The 22,848-nt window shown below is 38.8% G+C and overlaps 1 protein-coding gene across 1 annotated transcript; it reads right to left on the bottom strand.

The window, feature by feature from the left end:
- Positions 1-1,466: 1,466 nt before the first annotated feature.
- Positions 1,467-8,729, bottom strand: LOC107829573 (AUGMIN subunit 4). Its single transcript, XM_075241522.1, has 13 exons — positions 8,410-8,729; positions 8,260-8,307; positions 7,900-8,025; positions 6,598-6,948; positions 6,264-6,363; positions 5,538-5,583; positions 4,768-4,861; positions 4,558-4,629; positions 4,320-4,378; positions 3,234-3,302; positions 3,104-3,155; positions 2,115-2,192; positions 1,467-2,018 (listed from the first exon to the last, which is right to left on the bottom strand). The coding sequence occupies exons 1-13, from the start codon at positions 8,536-8,538 to the stop codon at positions 1,941-1,943; spliced, it is 1,302 nt and encodes a 433-aa protein (XP_075097623.1). The 5' UTR covers positions 8,539-8,729; the 3' UTR covers positions 1,467-1,940.
- Between the last annotated feature and the right edge of the window lie 14,119 nt (positions 8,730-22,848).

Below are 22,848 nucleotides of genomic sequence, written 5' to 3'. Positions count from 1 at the left end.
ATAAATGTAGTAACTCAAACAAAGTTCAAATCAATATTAATGCTAACAAAAGAAATTCAATTCAATACTAGGAATGATTATAGTGTTGGATAATTATTTTAGTTTTACATTGATTTATACTAAAAATGCATAACTTAGTTTATCTTTTTCTTTAGTGCTTAGTTATGTAATTAATATTAGTACTTATTAGCTATACTTATTTTAGCATTACCTATATAGTATTTTTAGATTATGTTAATTTTCATTATGGCTTATTAATTAGTAATATTTATTTTATGTAATTTTATTATTTTATCTTTGTTATTGAATATTTTAGTATAATGCTATGACTTATCTCATATTATTGTGTTAAAACACATTATATAGTTGTATTTTACTAGGACTTAAGAAATATTTGGAGCACAAGTTACATATTTTATGCTATGAAGACTTTACCGGAAAAAAATCCGAAAATCCGAGAAAAACAGAGATTGAAAAACCCGACTTTGTTGGTTTGGTTTGGTTTATAAATTTAAAAACCCGACACTATTGGTTTGGTTTGATAATTAAAAAATCCGAACCAACCCGACCTATGTACACCCATTTTCATAACTTAATTACTTGCTTCCCAAACAAAAACAATTTCTCTTTTTCTTTTTGGAATAAACAGTATGAGCAGATACATAGTCAACGACTCAACTTGAGGATGTTATGGTTTTCCTTCCATTCGAAGCTATTCCTATTTAGAATTATATCAACTCCTACTGCCTATAATATATTTCAGTGAAAGGGAACCTCCACCTCTGAAAATCATTCTTTTTTTATTAGCATGTCAATTCATTATTCACTTTGATAAGTAAACTTAGATTATTAATTAAAAGATGACATCAAATCCTATATCTTTTATTTGTAGATAAGGTAGAGAAATTTTGTAACTTTCAACATGAAGATAACGGCTTAGACAGAGAGAATAGTATCATGTCAAATTGGTAACCGCAGTGAAATAAAGCTGAAACTCTTGTCAAATTAACGTGAATTATAATTTTGGTTTTGTTTTATATCTTAATTCAAATGCCGCTGGTTGGGATTCATAGTTCAAGACTGAGTAAAATGTATACTCCTGTACTAAGTTCATACTTCAGGGGTGGAACAAAATTTATGTTCCCTCCATTTCACTAACTTATTTGATTCACACGGTTAAAAGAATTTTTTTTGAAACTTGTGATCTGAATATGTCAAAAATTAGTATAGCTATAAGACTTTCAAAACTTGTGATATTAAACATGTCATAACATTTTTATGGGTATAAAAACTTCTCATTTGATTTTTATTTCTAAATGTGAATCTATATTTGTAGGGGGGAGCGGGTGTGGAAACTTATCCATGTTTTATTTATTAAATGCTTATAACTGCTATTTTTGACTTGTAGATGAAATGTTTAAGCAATGTTAGTACTTTGAAAAATTATCAATCCATAACTAAACTTTGAATGGTAAACGCTTTCCAACGATTAATAAAGATGACATCAGATACAATTATTTTAACTATCAAAATGGAAACTATCTCAAATAAATTTAGTAAAATAAAAGAGGAATATCAACTTCATATCAAATAAACTCTTTTTTTTTTGGTGCTCGTACTGGTAAGGTCAGCTGCTCTACGTGCTCCTTCAGCAATGTGTAAAGTGTACACCTTTTGCAAGTTCACACTTCAGGGATGGTACTAAAACCCAGAAAACTATTGATAGTCCGCTCAAAAGATTGCAATGACGAAAACCTCTTCCTAATTAGGTTCTTTGCACTGGCAGATTTTCAACGACCAGCAAATGGAAAATATTGAACATCATATATGCCGATAATCAATAGTTAATAAATGCAAATATGACTTTCATATGCTCCTATGAAAATACACTAGAGATTTTTCATGAACCTTTTACAGAGAACTCATCTGAGAGAGATGCTTTAGGCACGGGGGTGAGCGGGCAAAGGATTCAAGTCCATTTCAACTTGGTTGATGGTCCACTGCATACTCTCTAATTTCTGCATGGATATGAGTGGAAGTTAGCTTCTATCTCCAGAAAACAAAAGTAAGGAACTAATAATAATTAAGAAAACTCGCAGGAACTTTTCTTTTACCTTTACAATGTCATGGTACTGCCTAGCAATTTCGTCAAAATGAGGGTCAACCCCCTGATACTCACGAAGGCGGGCAGCCTAACATATTTCACAGATAAATACATATCAGTCTTGTGGTGCCAAGCACGAAACAGAGCATTCTACTATCTTATGAGTCAGCATATTTTAACTTCCTGTCGCAGAAGAACTCTTTTTATTTTTTTAACCTACAGTTTAGCATACAATAAACAGAGTAAAAGATTTCATAAAAGAAGATAAATAGATAAATAGATGTTTAGGAGAAAAAGCCATGCCCCAGAACAACCCAAATATCAGATTAATGGATTAGTGAAAAGCTATGTTGCTCGGATCCTCCAAAAATGCCAATGGGTACATGTCGTATTATCCAAAAACTATGCATTTTTAAAGGATCCAAACACGGATGCCCATTTTGGAGGATTCAAGCAATATAAGTGAAAACTACTTTCAAGCCAAAAGTGTAATTCCTCATTCAATACCAAACCTGCCAAATAGAGACATATAGTGATGGCATCTGCTCAAGTATTCAGCCACTTTTGTCAAAAGAAATAGTGAGGACAAACAAAGGACAAGCGAAAATATACAGGAAAGAGCTCCTCGTCCAGTGAAGTCCCATTTAATTGTCTTCAATTTCCTAAGCAATCACTTTTTTCATCCTCATGTTCCTTCACCACGGATGACATAGTTTACATGGAAAATGAAAATGAGCACTACCCATGAACAATCTTAATTGAGGCATTTTTTGGAAAGATGAAAAACATGACACTACCATCTTCCAATTGCATTTAGTATTGGGTGGCCCTATCGGGTAACAGTAGTGCTGCAATCTTTGAATGTTAAAATGTCCATGATTTTCCAAATGAGGTGGTAGTCCAAGGAACAAGCGTAAGCAAATCATGGAAATGTAGTAAATATGAAGATGATCCACCAAGCTGAAAAGAAAAATATTAAAATAGTATAAGAAAATATACCGCTTTCTCATATGCAAGCGATGCTTCCTCTGTTGCTTCAATCAAATACTTCCTGGGATGATGTTAAAATGAGTATACTTTCTTCGGCATCGAAAATCTAATAAAAATTTCTAAAGTCAAATTTCTTTACCTTATTTTGTGAAGTGCAGGGATAGTTTCCGGGGTATACGTCTCGAGTAGGAGAATATGTTCCAGAACTCTGGTGAACAATAGGAAGTGTCAGAAGCCGTTGAACTTGATGACTATCCACTAGTATTTCAAAGGCATAAATATCAAAGCAAGACATTGTGTGCTTTTATAAAAGAGTAACAGCATGTAAAAATGCTAGTATTAAACTCAATTACAACAGTATTATGCCAGTTAATTTCTGGGGCTTTCACATTCAAAAAGGAAAACTAAGCTCATAGAACTTAAAACAATACTAAGTGAATCTCTCCAGAAAATTCAACCATAGGGAGGCATAAGTCTGAAGTAGGAGAATATGTTACAGAAACTCTGGTGAACGATAGAGAGTCTGAGAAGCTATTAAACTTGACGACCATAATATTAGTATTTAAAAGGCATAAGTCTCAAAGCAAGAGATCTTTTCTCTTTAGTATGAAAATAACACAATGTAAGAAGATATATTGAAGTTGATGACAACACTATTATGCTAAACAAGTTTCTGGGATTTACAAATTGAAAAGAAAAAAAGACTCATCGGAAGTAAAACATTACAATTTTGAGATTTCTCAAAAAATTTAATCGTTTTGGAGGTAAAAGAGTAAACCAATAGAACATACTAGTTTGAATGGATCATTGCACCTAAAGAGTAGCTATCACTGACTAGGAGTTACGTGGATGAAATTCAAACCCTCATAGAAATGCTAAACAATGTACTCCCTGAATAGATAAAGAAATAATTAATAAATAAATAAAAAACTGCAACCAGGACTTCAACCACTGAAGTGCCAGATCACTACCTTCATACCAGGCAGTAGGCAATTGACATTAGGTCATCATTCTAAGACAGAGGAAGCAATAGTTGAACTGAGCTTTTCACCCAATCCCAACCCCACAATTAATCCAAGATAAGAAAGAGAACCCTTCTAAAAATCAGTAGCCATATGATGCACGAATGAATAGAAGAAGAAGTAATTTGAAACTCCAATTCCTCCACAAAATTGAGTCAAAAGTTAGAATAACGAACCAGAAACAAGAATAAGGTAAATCATACCTTAATTTTGCCCTCATTGTCTCACATCTTTTGCACAGCCACGTCTTTTGCAGTTCATCCTATTAATGGATCATTACAAATTATAATCAGAATAAACATCTATTCTAAAGAGCAAAAGACCATTATCAGTGCCCACAACATATCCAAAACTATTATGTGTCAGGCACCATAATCCTTTGGAAGAATCAGAGGATGGTTAATATGAACAAAAGAAACAAGAGCAGAATGGTTAACTTACATATTTATGTTGATGGTCCAACTTTATATCTTTGACAAGCTTAATTAGCACACCAAGGATCTGCTCCAAAACCTTAGACAGGTAAACATATAAAGTCAAATATTTTCTCAAGTAACATTAGCCTTTAGGATCTGTGGAAGTGCAACATAGAATGAAAAGGCTGACAAGACGAAATAGGTAGTCATCAATGATGCAAAACGGCATTCTTACATTATAGTATTCTGCAAATTTTCTGTTAGATGAATATAAATCCTCACGCCATGCCGTTTCCTCTCTTTCAATCTCCTCAATGATCAACTTTACCCTGTTACATCATATGGATTAGAAGCTCCCACGCCTAAATCTAAAAAGCAATCAAGAATAGTATTACATGATCATTATTTTAAATATCATTTTTTAGAACATGGCATCCAGCCAACTTGTGCCTACGCCAACGAATCCACCGGATACCTATTACCTCCCAGCATAGGTACATGTTAACTCTACCCACCAACACTTAGAAAGATGGGAAGAGTAGTTCACCTAGAGCCTTCTCGCCTCGATTCGAACTTTGGTTCCTATAGCTATTAATCCAACTCTTTGACACTAGGTCTGCCCCTTGGGGGTGAATTGTCATACAAGATTATTGAATAATGTACAATATGACAAGCCAATCCATTATTCAGAATGTAAATTATCTTTCTGCCAAATGTTATTCTTTTTAATGTATATCCAAAATAGATTTTATTCTTCCATGGAAATAGAATGCTAATAGAGACACGATAATGACAGATTAGCATCAAAGAGGAATACTTCATTCAACTTAACAAACTACAAAAAAGATGCACAGCCAATGCTAATAGAGACATGATAATGACAGATTAGCATCAAAAAGAATACTTCATTCAACTTAACAAACTACAAAAAAGATGCACAACCTGTTCTATAAATGATTATATAAATCATAAAATATAAAAAGATTAGTAGAGAGAGAGAGAGACCTTTCTGGAAGCCGGGCAGCTGAACTTTGATTGCCAGCAGATATATCTGTAGAACCAAGAGGTTATGTTCTTAACATACATCTTGATATGATAACAAGTTCTAAGAGTTCTTTGTTATTTAGATAGCAATAGAACTACTCAACCAATCACCGAAGAATACACTGACATGAGTAAATTCAGAACTTAAGCATCTCATCAGTAAATATTTCCTATTTGCACCACAATTTGAAACATTACAGTGATAGATTTTGGGCAATGCAATTGACAATATATAGACAAGAGTGGGTTGCTCTAGTGGTGAGCACCCTCCACTTCCAACCAAGAGGTTGTGAGTTCGAGTTACCCCAAGAGCAAGGTGGGGAATTCTTGGAGGGAGGGAACCGAGGGTCTATCGGAAACAGCCTCTCTACCCCAGGGTAGAGGTAAGGTCTGCGTACAAACTACCCTCCCCAAACCCCACTAGTGGGATTATACTGGGTTGTTGTTGTTGTTGTTGTTGTTGTTGTTGTTGTTGTTGTTGCTGCTGCAATTGACAATATATATTATAGCCATTGACATAATGATTCGCCCATAGAGGCTTAAAACTGAAGAAGATGCCCAGGTCCTACGTATCAATGCTGGGTTGTTTAAAAGAAAAACAGACAAAAATCCACCAACCAACAAACACAAAGAAAGGCGAAGGACCAAGAGAAGACGAAGGAAGAGAAATAAGCAATTTAAACGTACCAATGTCATCAATAGCAACTGTATTAGATAACTTATCACATTTAGCATCCAACCGGCTTCCAATCTCACGTGAAAGCAATCTCTGGTATTCTGCCACATCCTATAGCGACAGATGTATACGCATCTATGAATGTGTAGAACTAACACTTAAATAACCTGACGAAAAGTAATTCCATTTATAGATAGTTCACTTATAACAAGCAATCAACACATAAGCATATAAAGTAAGAGAGCCATGAAGATAACTACAACACTTCATTGAAGCATTAATAAAGAGAAAAAAATTCCTCACAAGACCATGAGGTTTTCTATGTCAATCATATAGGTTTTGTACCACTGATGACATCTGATGTAGTTGAGTTTGCCATAAATATGCAGGCGTAACTCCAAGGAATCGATTGGGAACACCACCAACATCTGATTCTGTTGCATCAGTTGTACTAGTAGTGGAAGCACTGCTTGCTGCAGGAACAGCTCCAATTACAGATGCATTGGTTTGATAAGTTGAGTTTGAGCTCGAGCTTAATGTGATGCTGGTGCTTGTGCTATCAATAGAACATCTCGACAGTATACTCCATTTTTCAATTTCCTCCTCGTGAATCTCACCGTCTTTGGAGATGAGTGGAAGCCTCAATCTCTGAGCTGCTTCCGCAACAACCATCCTATGCTCAAGAGCCTCATAAACCTGATGTCATTCTAGAGTCAAAATCACCCAGAGAATTTAAATTGATTCAACTAAAATTATTCCAAAGAAGAAATTGGCAGAAAAAAGGCTATAACCAGGTCCTCAAAATGCACAAAGCATAGCACCTGAAATTTATCATTTCGGGACAAGTATAGACTATGGCAGAAAGGCAGGGGAATCCGGGATCGTTGGTCACCCCGACGCTAGCTAATGAGTACCGTGCCTTCCCAGTGAAGTAGAGCCGTCTTCATGAGGCCTCAACGATCCTTGTGGCGATGTCCAAAGCATGATGACCCGAAATAAATAGGCTTACTTTTTCTTCACTTGAATCATAATTACAAGAATCTAGATTTGGGTGAATCCAGATTTGAGTATTGTGTCGTAAGAAAAAAAATGAATCGGAAAAAAAGGGGCTATTAGCTCAATGGTAGAGCGTGCCCCTGATAATTGTGTCTTTGTGCTTGGACTGTCAGGGCTCTCAGCCACACGGATAGTTAATGTGTTCATCGGCACTTGACCCTGAGCATTCTCATCTATTGGTAATCAATTTTGGATTTGTTTACAGGTACATACTCGATATGGGTGTGAGTAAGTATCGAGTAAGTGTACGTGCAAGTTTTGGTAAATTTTTGTGTATTTTAAGAGTCTGCATAAAGGGGGGCCTTGGCGCAAGTTGTGGTCATAGCCTCTTGCATAAATGCAAGATAACGTTGTGTAAATAAGACCCAATGTCGCCAGCCCTTGCCCCCAAACATGACGGGAGCTTAATGCACCAGGCTGCCCTTTTTTTTAAGAGTCCGCATGAAATACTAACCTGTTCTGGTTGTTATGACTGGCAAACTAAAGGATCTGTTTACACATAGCTGATAATTAAGCATGTAAAAATGCATCCATAAAGCCAAATGAACTGAGACACAATAAGTAAAGGCCAAATAAGTAGAAAAGTGGAACCTGAGGAGGGTTTTTCAGGCCCAATTGAGAGTATAAACCCTGCACATCTCGAATACCACCGAGATTGGCCACAGAAATGGCTTGCTGGTAATCTTCTACCATGGCGGTCGCCTCAATATATATTGCCTATAAGGTTTATCCAAACAAAGGGTATACGCAACAATTAGACTAGACAAATCAGGAAACATATTAATTCAATTCGAGTTTAAGTTATATACACCAACAATGTAAGGAATTTTTACACTATCTGGTCATCTTTATAACCTGACTGATACTGTTAGAAATTCTTTGCTATGGCGGTGTACATGACTTAAACTCAACTCAAAAAACAAATGTCAATTTCCAAAATAGAAGCCCTACTAAGGATTCCAAATAGCGCTGCCTCTCCTTTGACATTTCTTCTCTAGCCTGCATTTTCAAACAAAAACATCTCATAAAACTAGTTTTTTAAGTTTTTATTAATAATTAAATGGGGTTTAAGGTAGCATTATAGAGAGAAAAGAAAAATACGAGTTGGAGATCGAAGTAAGCTGATTTGGAGATGAGAGATCCATCAGGGGCTAAGCAGTGGCGCTCTAACTGATCGATCAGCTGTGTCACATCCGCCGCCAGGTTTTGCGAACCCACCCCTCTTACCATTTCCGGTCCACTATAATCGAAAGATCTCTTTTTCTCCTTTTCGTCGCTTCTCCGCCGATTCAAATTCAAAGTATTTAGTTCCCTTTTGTCGTCACTCTTATCCTTGTACTAGTAGTTTCCCTTTTAGAAAATTTTGCACTTTTAATCCCTCAAATCGATATGTGCAATTTGGATCCCTTTGCTTCTGAATCATAATAACAAATTTAACAAATTTATACGATTACATCATTTGACTACTTATATTAACATTGTGCTGTTTTTTTCCATATATTAGGGCAATAATAATATAACTCGAAAAGTAATTTAAATGTGTCATATTTCCTATATAAAAGGTCCAAAAATACACATTTTAACAAATTGAAGGTTAAATGTATTTAATTATGTATTACAAAGAACAAATTAGAATTTATCGATAACTAAGGAAAGGAATCGAAAATGCCATATTCCTTTCTCTAAGTCGAGCGCACCACCAGAATTGATTTTGAAATGGTTCAAGATGCCGGACATACCAAAGTACGATGGGACTTCAGATCCTCACGAGCACACATGACAACTTATACAAACGGTGGTGAAAGGAAACGACTTGGCTCAACATGAGAATAAGTCGGTTCTGCTGAAGAAATTCAGAGAAACCCTCACGAAAGGGGCCTTGACATGGTATTTACTCCTACCCAAGCACTCAATAGATTCTTTTAAAATACTCGCAGATTCTTTCATTAAGGCCCACACCGGGGCCAGGAAAGTCGAAACCCGGAAGGCGGACATATTCAGAATCACACAAGGAGAGATCGAATTGCTGTGGGGAGTTCGTGATTAAATTTCAAAAAGAAAAGATGTTGTTACCGGTTGTGCCGGATGAATGGGCAGTGAAGGAATTCACTACGGGTTTGAACCCGAGGAGCTCCGACGCCTCCCAAAAGTTGAAGGAAAGCCTGCTCGAATTCCAAGCGACCATATGGGCAGATGTCCATAACCGCTATGAATCGAAGATAAGGATAGAAGATGATCAGCTCGGATTCCCGACATCAACCAAGGGGCGGGACCGAGACAAGAGCCGGGATAAGGTCAAGGATGATTTTGATGCGGATCTGCGATCTTCCAAAGGCTGCTTTTTGCCTTACAGGAGAGCTGAGGGGTGCGGCAGTAAAGGGTTCCGGTCCTCGGATAGGTTCGCTCCCGAAAGAAGAACCGACTGGTGCCGAAACAATAGATCGTTGCAAGACAAAGAGGTATCAAGGACCCAGGATTCCACTTATCCCAGGTTGTCAGATTATAATTTCAACATCAGTATCGTGGAGCTGGTATCGGCAATGAGGAATATGAAAGAGGCGCGATTCCCGAGGCCAATCAGATATGATTACGGCCAAAGGGATCCTAACTTATGGTACAAATATCATGGGACTCATAGCCACGGAACTAGGGACTGTCAGCATCTGCGCGAAGAGGTGGCAACGCTATTGAAGAACGGCCATCTCAGGGAGTTCTTGAGCGACCGAGCCAAGAACAGTTACGGCTGCACCCGGGATAACACAGAACCCTCGAAGATAGGGGAAGACTCTTCTTGGTTGACTATCAACATGATTTTCTGAGGGAATGAAATCAATGGTGTAACCTTCTCCGTGGCCAAGAAGACAAAAATATCGGTGACCCACAATAAGAGACACCGGGAAGTCACCAAAGACGACATAACCTTCATGGAGGAAGACGTCGATGGACTTCTTTTTCCGCATAATGACGCCCTAGTAATTTTTCTTAATGTTCTAGACTTGAAGATTAAACATGTTTTGGTTGACCCAAGAAGCTCAGCCAACATCATTCCATGGAGAGTGTTAGAATAAGCCAAATTAATCGAAAGCATCATTCCGACAACAAAGCTCCTCGTCGGGTATAACTTGGCAGGTGTGACAACCCGAGGAGAGATCCTGCTGCCCACAAACGCTGAAGGGGTTACAAAGACTACTTTATTTGAAATGGTGGACAGTGACAAGGGCTATATCATAATTCTCGGTAGACCGTGGTTACATGAAATGAAGGTCGTACCATCAACATATCACCAACTGCTGAAATTTCCTACCAAGAGGGAATCAAGCAAATAAGAGGAGATCAATACTTGTTTCCTTTATTCCATATTCATTATTTAACTGTTGAATTCTTTACTTGAAATTGCTATTCTTGGAATATCTTGTTGTTGAATTTGGTATTAAGTTGCAAAGGCCGTGGTTCCTATTGAGGCAAAGTGTAAGTTGTTAAATATCATTTTATTGAGTTACTCTCCGGTTATTATTATTGAAACATTGTGTACATTATGGTTGAGCCGTGGGCTCCTTATTGTGAAATTTATTTATTGTTTGGCTTTTCTGGCAAGTTGTGATATTAGGCACTTGAGGTGCGAATTGTGATACGTTGTGATATTGATACGCATGCGGTGGTACAAGGTCTGGGTGTTGAAACGCATGCGGTGAGATAAGGTGGGCTTAATACGCTTGGCTAGTAGGGGAACTATTAGAAGTCATGCGGTGCGATAAGGTGGGCTAAAATGCGGGATGCTATTTCGGGAAAAAATAATTTTCAATACTAAATGTAAAGGTTCTCACGGTGATATAAGGAAAGACTGTGAGTTACTTTTATGATTTGGGACTACGAGGCGGTACCTCGGTAGTGGCCCTTATTGATCTTTCTCTATTTGATGTATTTGTTTTGGTTGTTTTGTTTCCTTAACGTGTAAATCCTTGTTTCCTTTTGTGTTGTATTACTGCCTTGATTCTGTGTTGTTAATTTTTGGTAAATTTTCTTATTGTTTCATTTCCATTGTCATTATCATTATATCATTATATCTTTCGTATCGTTTCTTATTATCTCCAGTAGGGCCTTGACCTGACCTCATCACTACTCTACCGAGGTTAGGCTTGACACTTACTGGGTATCGTTGTGGTGTACTCATACTACACTTCTGCATATCTTTTTATGCAGATCCATGCATATCTTATTAGCCCCGGCACTAGTGCGCTAAGTTTGTATTTGGAGACTTGAAGGTACACATGTCCGCGTCTGCAGGTCTCGGAGTCCCCTTTTATCCATTTTTTATATTTTCCTTATTAGACACAATTGTATAGGAATGATTTGGCATTGTCATAGAGCTTGTGACTTGTATTACGCCGGTTTTTGGGCTATTGTATACACTTTGAGCTGTAGATATTTCCCTTTATATATATGTTGTTGAGTTTTGAGATTTTAGATTATTGTTTTCATTCACTTCCATATGTTTGTTAAGCTTACCTACTCTTAGAGACTAGGTGCCGTCACAACATCCTACATAGGGAAATTGGGGTCATGACAGGAACCCAGCAAATATCAATTACAGGAACCGACGCCTGCTCCTAAGCTGAGGAGTCATCAGAACCCCACCAGGTACCGAGATACTTTCAGGTACCGGAAGAGACAGACGCGACCAAGTCCATGGCAGAAGAACTCGAACAAGTGGCTTTGTGTGAAGAATTATTGGAGAGAAAATTTCATATGGGATTTATTAATTTCCTTAAAGCTAACGTTGATTGTTTTGCATGGTCGTACCTGGATATGACAGGTATCCCGCTAGAGGTGGTCGTGCACAAGCTAAGCTTGGACCCGAATTTCCCTCCGGTAAGGCAAAAGAAACGCCCAATAGCCGAGGTCAGAAACAAGTTTGTTAAAGAAGAGGTAACTCGGCCACTTGACATCGGTTCAATCCGGGAGGTAAAGTATCCCGAATGGTTAGCTATTGTAGTTGTAGTTCCGAAAAGGAATAACAAGTTTTGAATGTGTGTAGATTATAAAGACTTGTATAAGGTGTGCCCTAAAGACTCGTTCCTACTGCCAAACATCGATCAAATGATTGATGCAACAACCAGGCGCTAGTTAATGAGTTTCCTCGATGTCTATTATGGGTACAACCAAATTAAGATGAACCCGGAAGATCAGGAAAAAACTTTGTTAATAACAAACTTCGGCACATATTGTTATAATGTGATGCCCTTCGGGCTTAAAAATGCTGGAGCCACTTATCAGAGGCTCGTGAACAAGATGTTTGAGAAGCAAATAGGTAAAATGATGGAAGTGTATATAGATAACATATTGGTCAAGTCTTTGAATGCAGGTGATCATTTAAAGCACCTTCAGGAAACCTTTGATATCTTGAGGAAACACAACATGAAGCTCAACCCAGAAAAATACACGTTTGGGGTTGGCTCCGGTAAGTTCTTAGGTTTCTTGCTTTCGCAAAGGGGGATCGAGGTAAATCCCGATAAGATCAAAGCCATCGAGGACATTCCGTACCAGCTAACAATCATAAAAGAAGTCTAAAGGCTAACTGGAAGATTGGCCGCTCTAAGCAGGTTCGTCTCTCGATCCTTGAAAAAATGTCATCACTTCTTCTCTCTTCTAAAGAAGAAGAACAATTTCAAATGAACTCCAGAATGTCAACATGCCTTAAAGGTCCAAAAACATAATCTATCAAGACCCCCACTACTATCAAAGCCGGGGGAAGGTGAACAACTACTAATATACTTAGCCGTCTCAGAGGTAGCAGTAAGTGCCTTTGCTAGTCCGGTAGGACAAAGGTACACAATTTCCTGTCTATTATACTAGAAAATTTTTGTCGAGAGCAGAAACTCATTATCCGCACCTCAAAAAACTAGCCCTAGCTCTCGTAGTCGCCTCTCGAAAGCTTAGGTCTTATTTTCAATGCCACTCGATAGCCGTTATGATGACCTTCCCTTTGCGGAATGTTCTTCACAAGCCTGAATTGTCAGGCCGGTTTGCTAAATGGGTGGTCGAAACCAGTGAGTTCGATATTGAATATAGGCCTAGGACTGCGATCAAATCGCAAGTTTTGGCTGACTTTGTGGCCGATTTCAATCCCCGGGTTATTACCCCTGGCTGCTAAAGAAGCGGTGATGGTGTTGGAAACGACATCAGGAGTTTGAACCTTGTTCACGGACGGAGCTTTCAGTGTGAAAGGGTCCGGGCTCAGGGTGGTCCTAATCATGCCTTTGGGGGAGACCCCGAGGCAAGCCATAAAAACTGTTCCTTTAACTAATAATGAAGCCGAGTATGAGGCTTTGATTGCAGGAATCGAACTGGCCCGGAGAATTAGCTACGAGTTCATAGAGATCAAATGTGAATCCAAACTAATAGTAAACCAAGTATATGGGATTTTTGACACAAAGGAGGAACGCATGCAACAATATGTGATTAAAGTGCAAACTTTACTTACCCGATTCAGGGAGTGGTTGATCACACACATCCTGAGAGAAGAGAACGTAGAAGCAGATGCATTGGCCAATTTGGGGTCATTCACGGAGATGAAAATATCAAAATCCAGTACTGTAGTTCAACTTATGCATTCATTGCTGGTTGTAGATGGCTATTGTGAAGTAAATACATCAAACCTAGTATGTGATTGGAGGAATGAGTTCATCAATTATATTCGGCATGGCAAGGTGTCTGAACACGGCTATTGTAAGATTCCTTTTAATTTTAACCAATTACTTTACTAACTGGGTTGAAGCAGGTCCTTACTAGAAGATAGGTGAGCGCGAAGTGGTCGACTTCTTGTGGGAAAACATAATTTGCCGGTTCGGAATACTAAAGGAGATTGCTTGTGATAACGGGCCACAATTCATAGGCTCCAAAGTCACAAAGTTTCTTGAAGACCCGAAAATCAAAAGGATTACATCCTCACCATACCATCCGAGCGCTAATGGGCAGGAAGAATCGACCAATAAGGTGATCATTAAAAACCTCAAAAAGAGTTAGAAGCGACTAAAGGCAAGTGGCCCGAAAAGTTAGCGGGCGTGCTATGGGCATACTGGACGACGACAAAATCAAGCATGGGAGAGACAACTCTCTCTCGTATACGGTGCACAAGCCCTGATCCCGGTGGAAGTAGGAGAACCAACCTTACGGTTCTTCCGAACAGACGAAGAAGCAAATAATGAGGCATTGCTAGTAAAGCTGGAATTACTCTATGAACGCAGGGACTTGGCAAATATAAGAATGATGGCTCAGAAGCAGAGGATGGAAATGTACTATAATCAGAGGGCCAATCTCCGCTACTTTAAAGTAGGAGACTTGGTCTTGAGAAAAATGACTCAGAACACTGGAGAAATCAACGTCGGGAATTTCGGGTCCTACGTGGGAAGGCCCCTACCGGATTTCAGCTATCACCGGTAAAGGATCATACGAGCTGGAGAATCAAGATAGAGTCAAATTGCCTAGCAACTGGAACGTGACTCACCTCAAAAGGTACTATTGCTGATGGATCCTTCCTATACTGAAAGATGTGCTGCACTCTTTTTCTCTTCGACCAGTTTTTGTCCCAAAAGGGTTTTTCTGGCAAGGTTTTTAACGAGACAACAACGGAAAGCATACTATGAAGGAAATGTCATCAGCAAAGTTAAGACCTTAAAATGACAAGGCCCGGAAACAACAAGCCACTACGGGATGGTTAGATAATCTTTGGCTTGATGGCAAAGTTCCTAACGATAAACAAAGCTTTCCATCGAACCAAAGATTTTTCAACCATTCACAAGTGTTTTTCCTCAAAGGATCAAGACTTCTCGTGTTCCAATACGTATAATTCACATTCAAATACTAGGGGGATTAGTATGAGAATACGACAACATAATTGCCATAAAATCGAGACTACGAGACCCGAGAACAATAATGTCTCATCGGGACCGAGGACTGCACGGCCAACCCCGTAGAAACAAGTTGTATAAGTTAGCCACATGTATTGGCAATTTCTTTTTTCAGCAAATGAATGCTTGTGTACTTTTGAAAATCGAAGGAATAAAATAAAGTCCTTTTATTTTTATCTTGTTTCTTTTCCAAACAATGAATTGATTTTATCATTTGAAAGTTAACTAAAAACTTCAACTGCTAGTGCCCGAATGAACAAGAGACGTCCTCTTCAAGAGCACCGTAAACATAAGAGGGCCCTCTCTTATGAAACCCTCATAGTAAAGGGCTGGTTCTGGAAGAGTTTATGCCCGGAACCTGACGAGCGTCTGGTGTGTGTAAAATTTTTAATTTGTACTCTGTCAAATAATAGTATTGAAAGATGTCGAACCCATAGAGATTGATTTATCTATTCTATAGACATTTCTTATTTTAATTACTATTTGAGAAAATCAATAAGAGTTGAGTTGTGAAATATCTAACTAAAAATGCATGAATAGAGGAATAGAAAATATTTTGTTTTTCACAAATATAATGTCACGACACCAATTCCCTCCGTAGGAAGTCGTGATGGTACCTATTCTCTAAAATTAGGTAAGCTTATCAACATGTGGAATAATTGAAATAACAACTTAAAATCTCAAAACTACAACAACTGCATAAATAAATTCTGTATCTCAAGATCTAAAACTCCCAAAACCTGGTGAAATATAAGCCACAAGCTCTAAATACAGTGCTGAACAATCCTATACATCGTTGTCTATAAAAGTGTAATGGAATAAGGAAGAACAGGATAGAAGGGGACTCCGAGGCCTGCGGACGCGAGCAGGTGTACCTTGAAGTCTCCAAAAGCAACTCAGTGCACTAGTGCTGGGAATGATAAGGTGTACCTGGATCTGCACAAAAATATGTGCATAAGCGTAGTATGAGTACACCACAACGGTATCCAGTAAGTACCAAGCCTAATCTCGGTAGAGTAGTGATGAGGTCATGTCAAGGCCCTACTCGAGATAATAAGAAACAAGTGATAGAAAATGTAACGATATAATGATATTGGCAAGGAAGTGAAACAATAAAGAATTTACGGAAAGTTAACAACACAGAATCAAGATAGTTAATACAGCACGGAAGGAAACAAGGATTTAAATGTTAAGGAAATAAAAACCAAAACAAATAAAGAAAGATCAACAAGGGCCACTACCGAGGTACCGCCTCGTAGTCCCAAATCATAAAAGTAACTCACAGTCTTTCCTTATATCAATGCGGGAGCCTTTACATTTAGTTTTGAAAATCATTTTCCCGAAATAGCACCCCGCATTTTAGCCCACCTTATCACACCGCATGGCTTCTAGTAGTTCACCTACTAGCCACACATATCAAGCCCACATTATCTCATCGCATGCGTTTCAACACCTAGACCAAATACCACCACATGCGTATCAATAGTAACAACAACACGACAGAAATCTCGTGCAAACATCCAACTTACACTTTGCCTCAATAGAAACCACGGCCTTTATAACTCAATACCAAACTCAACATCAAGATAATCCAAGGATAGCAAATTTCAAGTACAGAATCCCACAGTTAAATAATGAATACGGAATTAAAGAAAGTAAGTAATTCAACTAAACATATAGGACAAGTTGCAAATAAGAGATAAGACAAGTAGACATGTGAAATTAGACTAAACATGGTGACTATAATGTGCTGAAGTAACTCAATTAAATCATGAAAAGGAAACTACGTAGCTAAAATCGAAATCTCAATATTTAGCCCGTGTACGTACTCGTCACCTTGCATACATGGCCTCCACATATCACAATAACACCAAATGCTAAGGGGAATTTCTCCCCTCCCCCACAAGATTAGATAAGTCACTTACCTCAAATCACGATAAATCAATCAATTAGAAGGTCTTTCCCTCGATTTTCCAACTCCAAACGGCTCGAATCTAGCCAAAACCATTTCATACTATAAATATAACTATAGGAAACTAATTTAAATAATGAAATTATGATCTTAGCAAAGAATTGAAAAGTCATCCCAAAAAGTCAATCGGGCCCGCGCCTCGGAACTCGACTAAAATTACAAAAACCGAACACCCATTAGATATAGAGTCCAACCATACAAGAATTATTCAAATCCGTCTCATTTCACCTTTCAAAACTAAAAAATTTAGCATAAGAAGTTCTATCACTTTTTTCTAAATTTTCCAACTCAAATCCCTAATTACATGATAAAATCAATGATAGATTAGTGAAATTTAATCAAAATCGAGTTAATAACTCTTACCCTAACAATCCCTCTAAAAATTCCTCGAAATATCGCCTCAAACCGAGCTCTCTAAGTCCAAATTGTGAAATATGAAATAAACCCTCGATTTCAAACTTAAGTTTTGCTGCCTAGTTATTTACAATCGCGATCGCGAAGAACAAAATTTCCATCAGCTCAAAAACATTATACGCGAACGCGGGAGACTGGCCGCGAATGCGGTGAGAACTTTTCCAAAGCTACGCGATCGCGTGCACACCTTCATGACCGCATAGAGCAAAGCATCTATCTGCCTAGGTCCTCCCTTCCTTCACTGTGAACGCGACAACTACCACGCGTTCGCGATTCACTGATCTCTCAAGCTTCGCGATCGCGTATGCCTTCACGCGATCGCATAGAAGAAATCCATGCCTACTAGTCTCAAAGCTTCGCGATCGGGGCCCATTATTCGCGATCACGTAAAAGGAAACCAGAACTGAAGAGAACCAGAACTGAAGCAATTCCTCAATGATCCGAAATGCGCTGAACATGGTCCGAATCACACCTGAGGCCCCCGGGACCTCAATCAAGCATGCTAACAAGTCCTAAAACATCATACGAAAACGCTCGAAGCGTCAAATCACATCAAACAATACTAGAATCATGAATCGCGCATCGATTCAAGACTAAAAATGTATGAACTTCCGAATTTTGAAACCAACACCGATTGATACCAAAACAACTCCGATTGACCCCAAATATTTCACACAAGTCATAATTGACTTTACAGAACTATTCCAACTTCCGAAATCGGGATCTAACCCCGATATCTAGAAAGTTCACTCCCGGTCAAACTTCTCAAATTTTGCCAATTTTCAACTTTCGCCAAATCACGTCGAAACGACCTACGCACCTTCAAATCAACATCCGAACACGCTTCTAAGACCAAAATCACCATACGGAGATATTAGAACCATCAAAATTCTATTTCGGAGTTATCTTCACACAAGTCAAACTACAATCAACTCCTACGTCTTAAGCTTCCAACTTAGGGACTATGTGTCCCATTTCACTTCGAAACTCACCTGAAATCAAAATCAAATACCCTGGCGAGTCACGTAACCACAATATAATATAGAGGAAGCATAAATTAGGGGATCAGGGCTAAGATACTCAAAATGATCGGTCGGATCGTTACATATAATAAAAAAGTATTGGGATCCTGATTTCACTTAATAATTTTATTATATAGTAGATATATTTATTCTTCAATTTCTATTTCTCATAAATGTATAAATACCTCTCACGATTATATTTATATGTTATTACTATAGTTGAACAATTAATTGCACTTCTCTCGGTTATACAAATTAATTGACACATTGGTAATATTAAAGAACCAGGAATATATACTTGAACTAAAACATACTCTTTTGGTAAGTCCTTTTTGGTTACCCTACTTGTTATAAGTGACTACTACAATATTGGCCTCTTTCGATTACAAATAAGTGTAGAATCAATTTTAACATATAAAAGCTAGATGCCACTAAATAAAAGTTATCACCTATCAATACCAAAATTAACTAAATTACTTCTTCCGCCTCTCTCAATTACAAAATTAGTAAGAAGTTAATATGTAGTACGAAATAGATAGATGTTAACAAATTAAATAACACCTAACTATAAAAGCAGATAAAATTTAAATAAAAATCTTCAGCTCAAGCATGTGAAATTGAGGAATAATATCTACTAATTATATAGAAATATTAAGATCCGTCATTTTCTCAACACAAAAGAAAGTTACTCCATACTAGAGTTAGTACTACTAATGAAAATATTCTTATCTATTAAATAATAAAATAGAAAGAAATACTCAAGAAGAATATTTCCCGCTATTTAATTGAAAGGAGGAACCAAATAGTTTCCAATATTGATAACTGAAAACTTCTAAAAATAGAAACTACTTATTTGCTTTCTTCCTCCCTCAAAGTCCGTATCCAACAACTTAAAAATGACTATATTTATAGATTTTCTTTCGAGGAAAAGCTAAAATCCATACATGATCTTTGGCTTTAGACTCAAAGTCATACATATTCTTTCACATGGAGCACTAATAGTATATTTACTTTAACAAAGTGGTGCACTTTTAGTCATAACACTGAAAAAAAGTCCAAAAACATACATTATCTTTGGTTTTAGACTCAAAGTCATACATATTCTTCCACATGGAGCATTAATAGTCCATTTACTTTAACAAAGTGGTACACTTTTAGTCATAACACTAAACACATTTTAATTTTTAACAGAAATCTAAGATCTGACAAAATATATGTTCCCTTTATTTTCTTGTTTACCGAAAGAAATAAAGATGACAGATTTATCTAGATAACAAATAGTAAATATACATAGAATTTATTTACTATTTATCTATTTACTATACGTAAAATATATATTTTACTAAAAAATGTTAAACACCGTTAATTTTTATTTGCAATAATTTTTATGTAGATAACCTCAAATGTTATCTAGATTTTTTATTATATACATTAGGTGTAAATGACCATTGATAAGAACTTTGATACCAACTGTTACGTGGCGCCTTCCTGAAGTTCCTTGGAAGGGCGACGTAAGGCTAAGCAACCGATGTCAGTACGGTTGCTGTCCGCCAACTGAGGTTCCCTCCGTACGCTAGACTAGATTGTCAGTGCCGTACGGGAAAACCAATATCGTGAGCAATTGAAAGAGAGCAGAAAAGAGAATTGAGAATGAAAGAAAGCTTGATTGCATTGAATGAAAGCTATTACAGAAAACAAGACGGTGTCGGAGGGGAGAGACACTAGTACAGAGAATTGTTTGCTTGCTTGAAAGTTTTCATTGCTTGGTCCCCCTTAATAATGCTTAAAAAAAATAAACCAAAGTTACATGACTAGATCTATGAAAGCTGAAAAATCACACTTAAAGAAAATGCAGCAAAACTACTCTATATTTACAATGAAAAGGACTTAGTCTTCTACAAAGCAGCAACAAGTCCGTTGGCAGCAACTTTGTCTTTGGCATCAGGGTCTACGCGCGCGGCATTGTCTATGCGCGTGGTGCTATTGGCATCTGCCTGTGGCTGGGCGCTGGCGATGGCTATCGGTGGGGCGACAGAGGCACATGCGCGCTTGTCACTTGGAGCTGCCGAGACCACGGGGCCGACCGTGGCGACGGACGTTGGGAGGCTGGCCAGGACGCCATGGGGCGCGTCCAAGGGGTCATGGGGCATGGTTGGAAAGCTGCCCATGACATTCTCCCCCACCTGAGTTGGCGACGTCCTCGGCGCCTTCCTTGCAAGGTAATCATCAATCAGGCTCTTGTAGGATTTTAGGTTTATTCCCCTCTCCCAAGTATTCTCCTCTGCATCACATCCCTGCCATTTCACCAAGAACTCCTGGTGATCGTTTCTTGAGGCGTGAATCACTCGATCATCAAGAATAGCTTCAGCACGCCTTTTCCCGGTTGAATTGGGGCCTCGAATACTTGGTATTGTGAGTTGGCTTCGTGAAAGATCCTCCATATCTTCCCGAAAAGGTTTCAGGAGACTGACATGGAAAACAGGATGGATTTTCCACCAAGCTGGGTATCCACCCGGTATGCAACTTTCCCAATGCGCCTTTCAATGGACAATGGTCCAATATATTTTTGCAATAGGCGAGGGTCATGGACCCCTGCAAACAAGTACCGCTTTAGAATTTTGACCATCACTTTGTCTCCCACCTGGTATTCAACAAAGAGGCAATTCTGATCAGCATGCCTCTTCATCCGTTTTTGGGCTTTGACAAGATAGCTCCGCACTATCTCCAAACTTTTCTTCCATTCTTTTGAGAAGCTAGCAGCCCGAGGAGATTTTGACATATTTGGTGCGTTCACTGTGTGTGGGAGTAGCGGTTGCTGTCCGGTAACAATTTCAAAAGCGCTTTTGTTGGTACTTGAGCTCTTTTGTGAATTGAAACACAGTTGAGTAGCATCCAGAAGCTTCACCCAATTCTTCTGCGATCCGGTCACAAAGTGCTGGAGATATTCCTCTAACATGCCATTGAATCGCTCCGTCTGGCCATCAGATTGCGGATGAAAACTTGAGCTATGACTCAATTTTGACCCGAGGCACTTAAAGAGTTGGGTCCAAAAATTGCTAGTGAAGCATGAGTCGCGATCACTAACAATGTCTTTAGGTAAGCCCCAATATTTGACGACATGAGAGAAGAATAGTCGAGCTGTATCTTCTGCTGATATATATTGTGGGGCTGCTATAAAGGTAGCATACTTGGAAAACCGATCCACCACAACCAAGATAGTTGTGAGATCTCCGACCTTGGGCAATCCGGTGATGAAGTCCAGGGAAACGCTTTCCCAAGGTCTTTTTGGGACAGCTAGTGGTTCCAAGAGCCCTGCCTGCGTCAAGCGGTCTGACTTGTTTTTCTGGCGTACTAGACAAGTCTTCACATACTAAGCGACGTCATCAACCATTTGAGGCCAATAATATACACGGCGAAGTAATGCCATGGTGCGTTCCTCGCCGGGATGACCGGCCCACAAAGTATCATGGCATTCTGCAAGAAGAGCTCGTTGCAGATCTCCTCCTTTAGGAACATAAAGTCGGTTCCCTTTCACCTTCAGGAAATCATCTTCGGTGTAGAACTGGCGAGTCTTGCCCTGTCCTACCAAATCAACCAAATATTGTGCAGCAGGATCCTTGATGAATAGATCCTGTATCTGGTCTTTTATGGTGGTGGTTACTTCGCTTCCCTTTAGGGTGGCGAGTACACACATCGATGCTAGATCAGCCCTCCGACTGAGTGCATCAGCAACATGATTGGTCTTTCCACTTCGGTACTCCAGGTTGAAGTGAAATTCCGCTAGGAGTTCCTGCCACCTAGCCTGTCGACCATTCAGCTTTGGCTGGGTCATGAAATGGCTAACGGCTGTGTTGTCTATCTTGACCACGAATGGGGCTCCCAGTAGATAATGCCTCCAAAGGCGTAAGCAATGAACGACAGCCAATAATTCTTTCTCATGAGCGGCATAGCGCCGCTCTGCATCCTTCAGTTTCCGGCTCTCGTACGCTACGGGATGCCCTTCTTGTAGCAATACTCCACCAAGTGCATAGTCGGAGGCATCCGTTTGCACTTCGAATGGCTTGGCCAAGTCAGGGAGGGCCAAGACTGGGCTACTAGACATAGCCATCTTCAATGCGTCGAAGGCCTCTGCCCGCTTGGGGCCCCAATCCCACGGGGTGGCCTTCTTGAGAAGTTCTGTCAGCGGCACTGCAATGAGGGAGTAACTTTTCACAAAACGCCGATA

This window comes from Nicotiana tabacum, chromosome 21 (genome assembly GCF_000715075.1).
Source record: "Nicotiana tabacum cultivar K326 chromosome 21, ASM71507v2, whole genome shotgun sequence".
Classification (NCBI taxonomy): domain Eukaryota; kingdom Viridiplantae; phylum Streptophyta; class Magnoliopsida; order Solanales; family Solanaceae; genus Nicotiana; species Nicotiana tabacum.
The sequence above is the reverse complement of the archived record's forward strand: the minus strand, read 5'-3'. Positions and strand labels throughout refer to the sequence as shown.

Excerpts from the sequence above, each read along its gene's own strand:
- LOC107829573 (XM_075241522.1), bottom strand. The coding sequence starts at position 8,538 with ATGGTAAGAGGGGTGGGTTCGCAAAACCTGGCGGCGGATGTGACACAG. Across the intron at positions 8,308-8,409 it reads CTTACTTCGATCTCCAACTC|GCTAGAGAAGAAATGTCAAA; the intron begins GTATTTTTCTTT and ends TTGAAAATGCAG. Across the intron at positions 4,630-4,767 it reads AATTTGCAGAATACTATAAT|GTTTTGGAGCAGATCCTTGG; the intron begins GTAAGAATGCCG and ends TACCTGTCTAAG.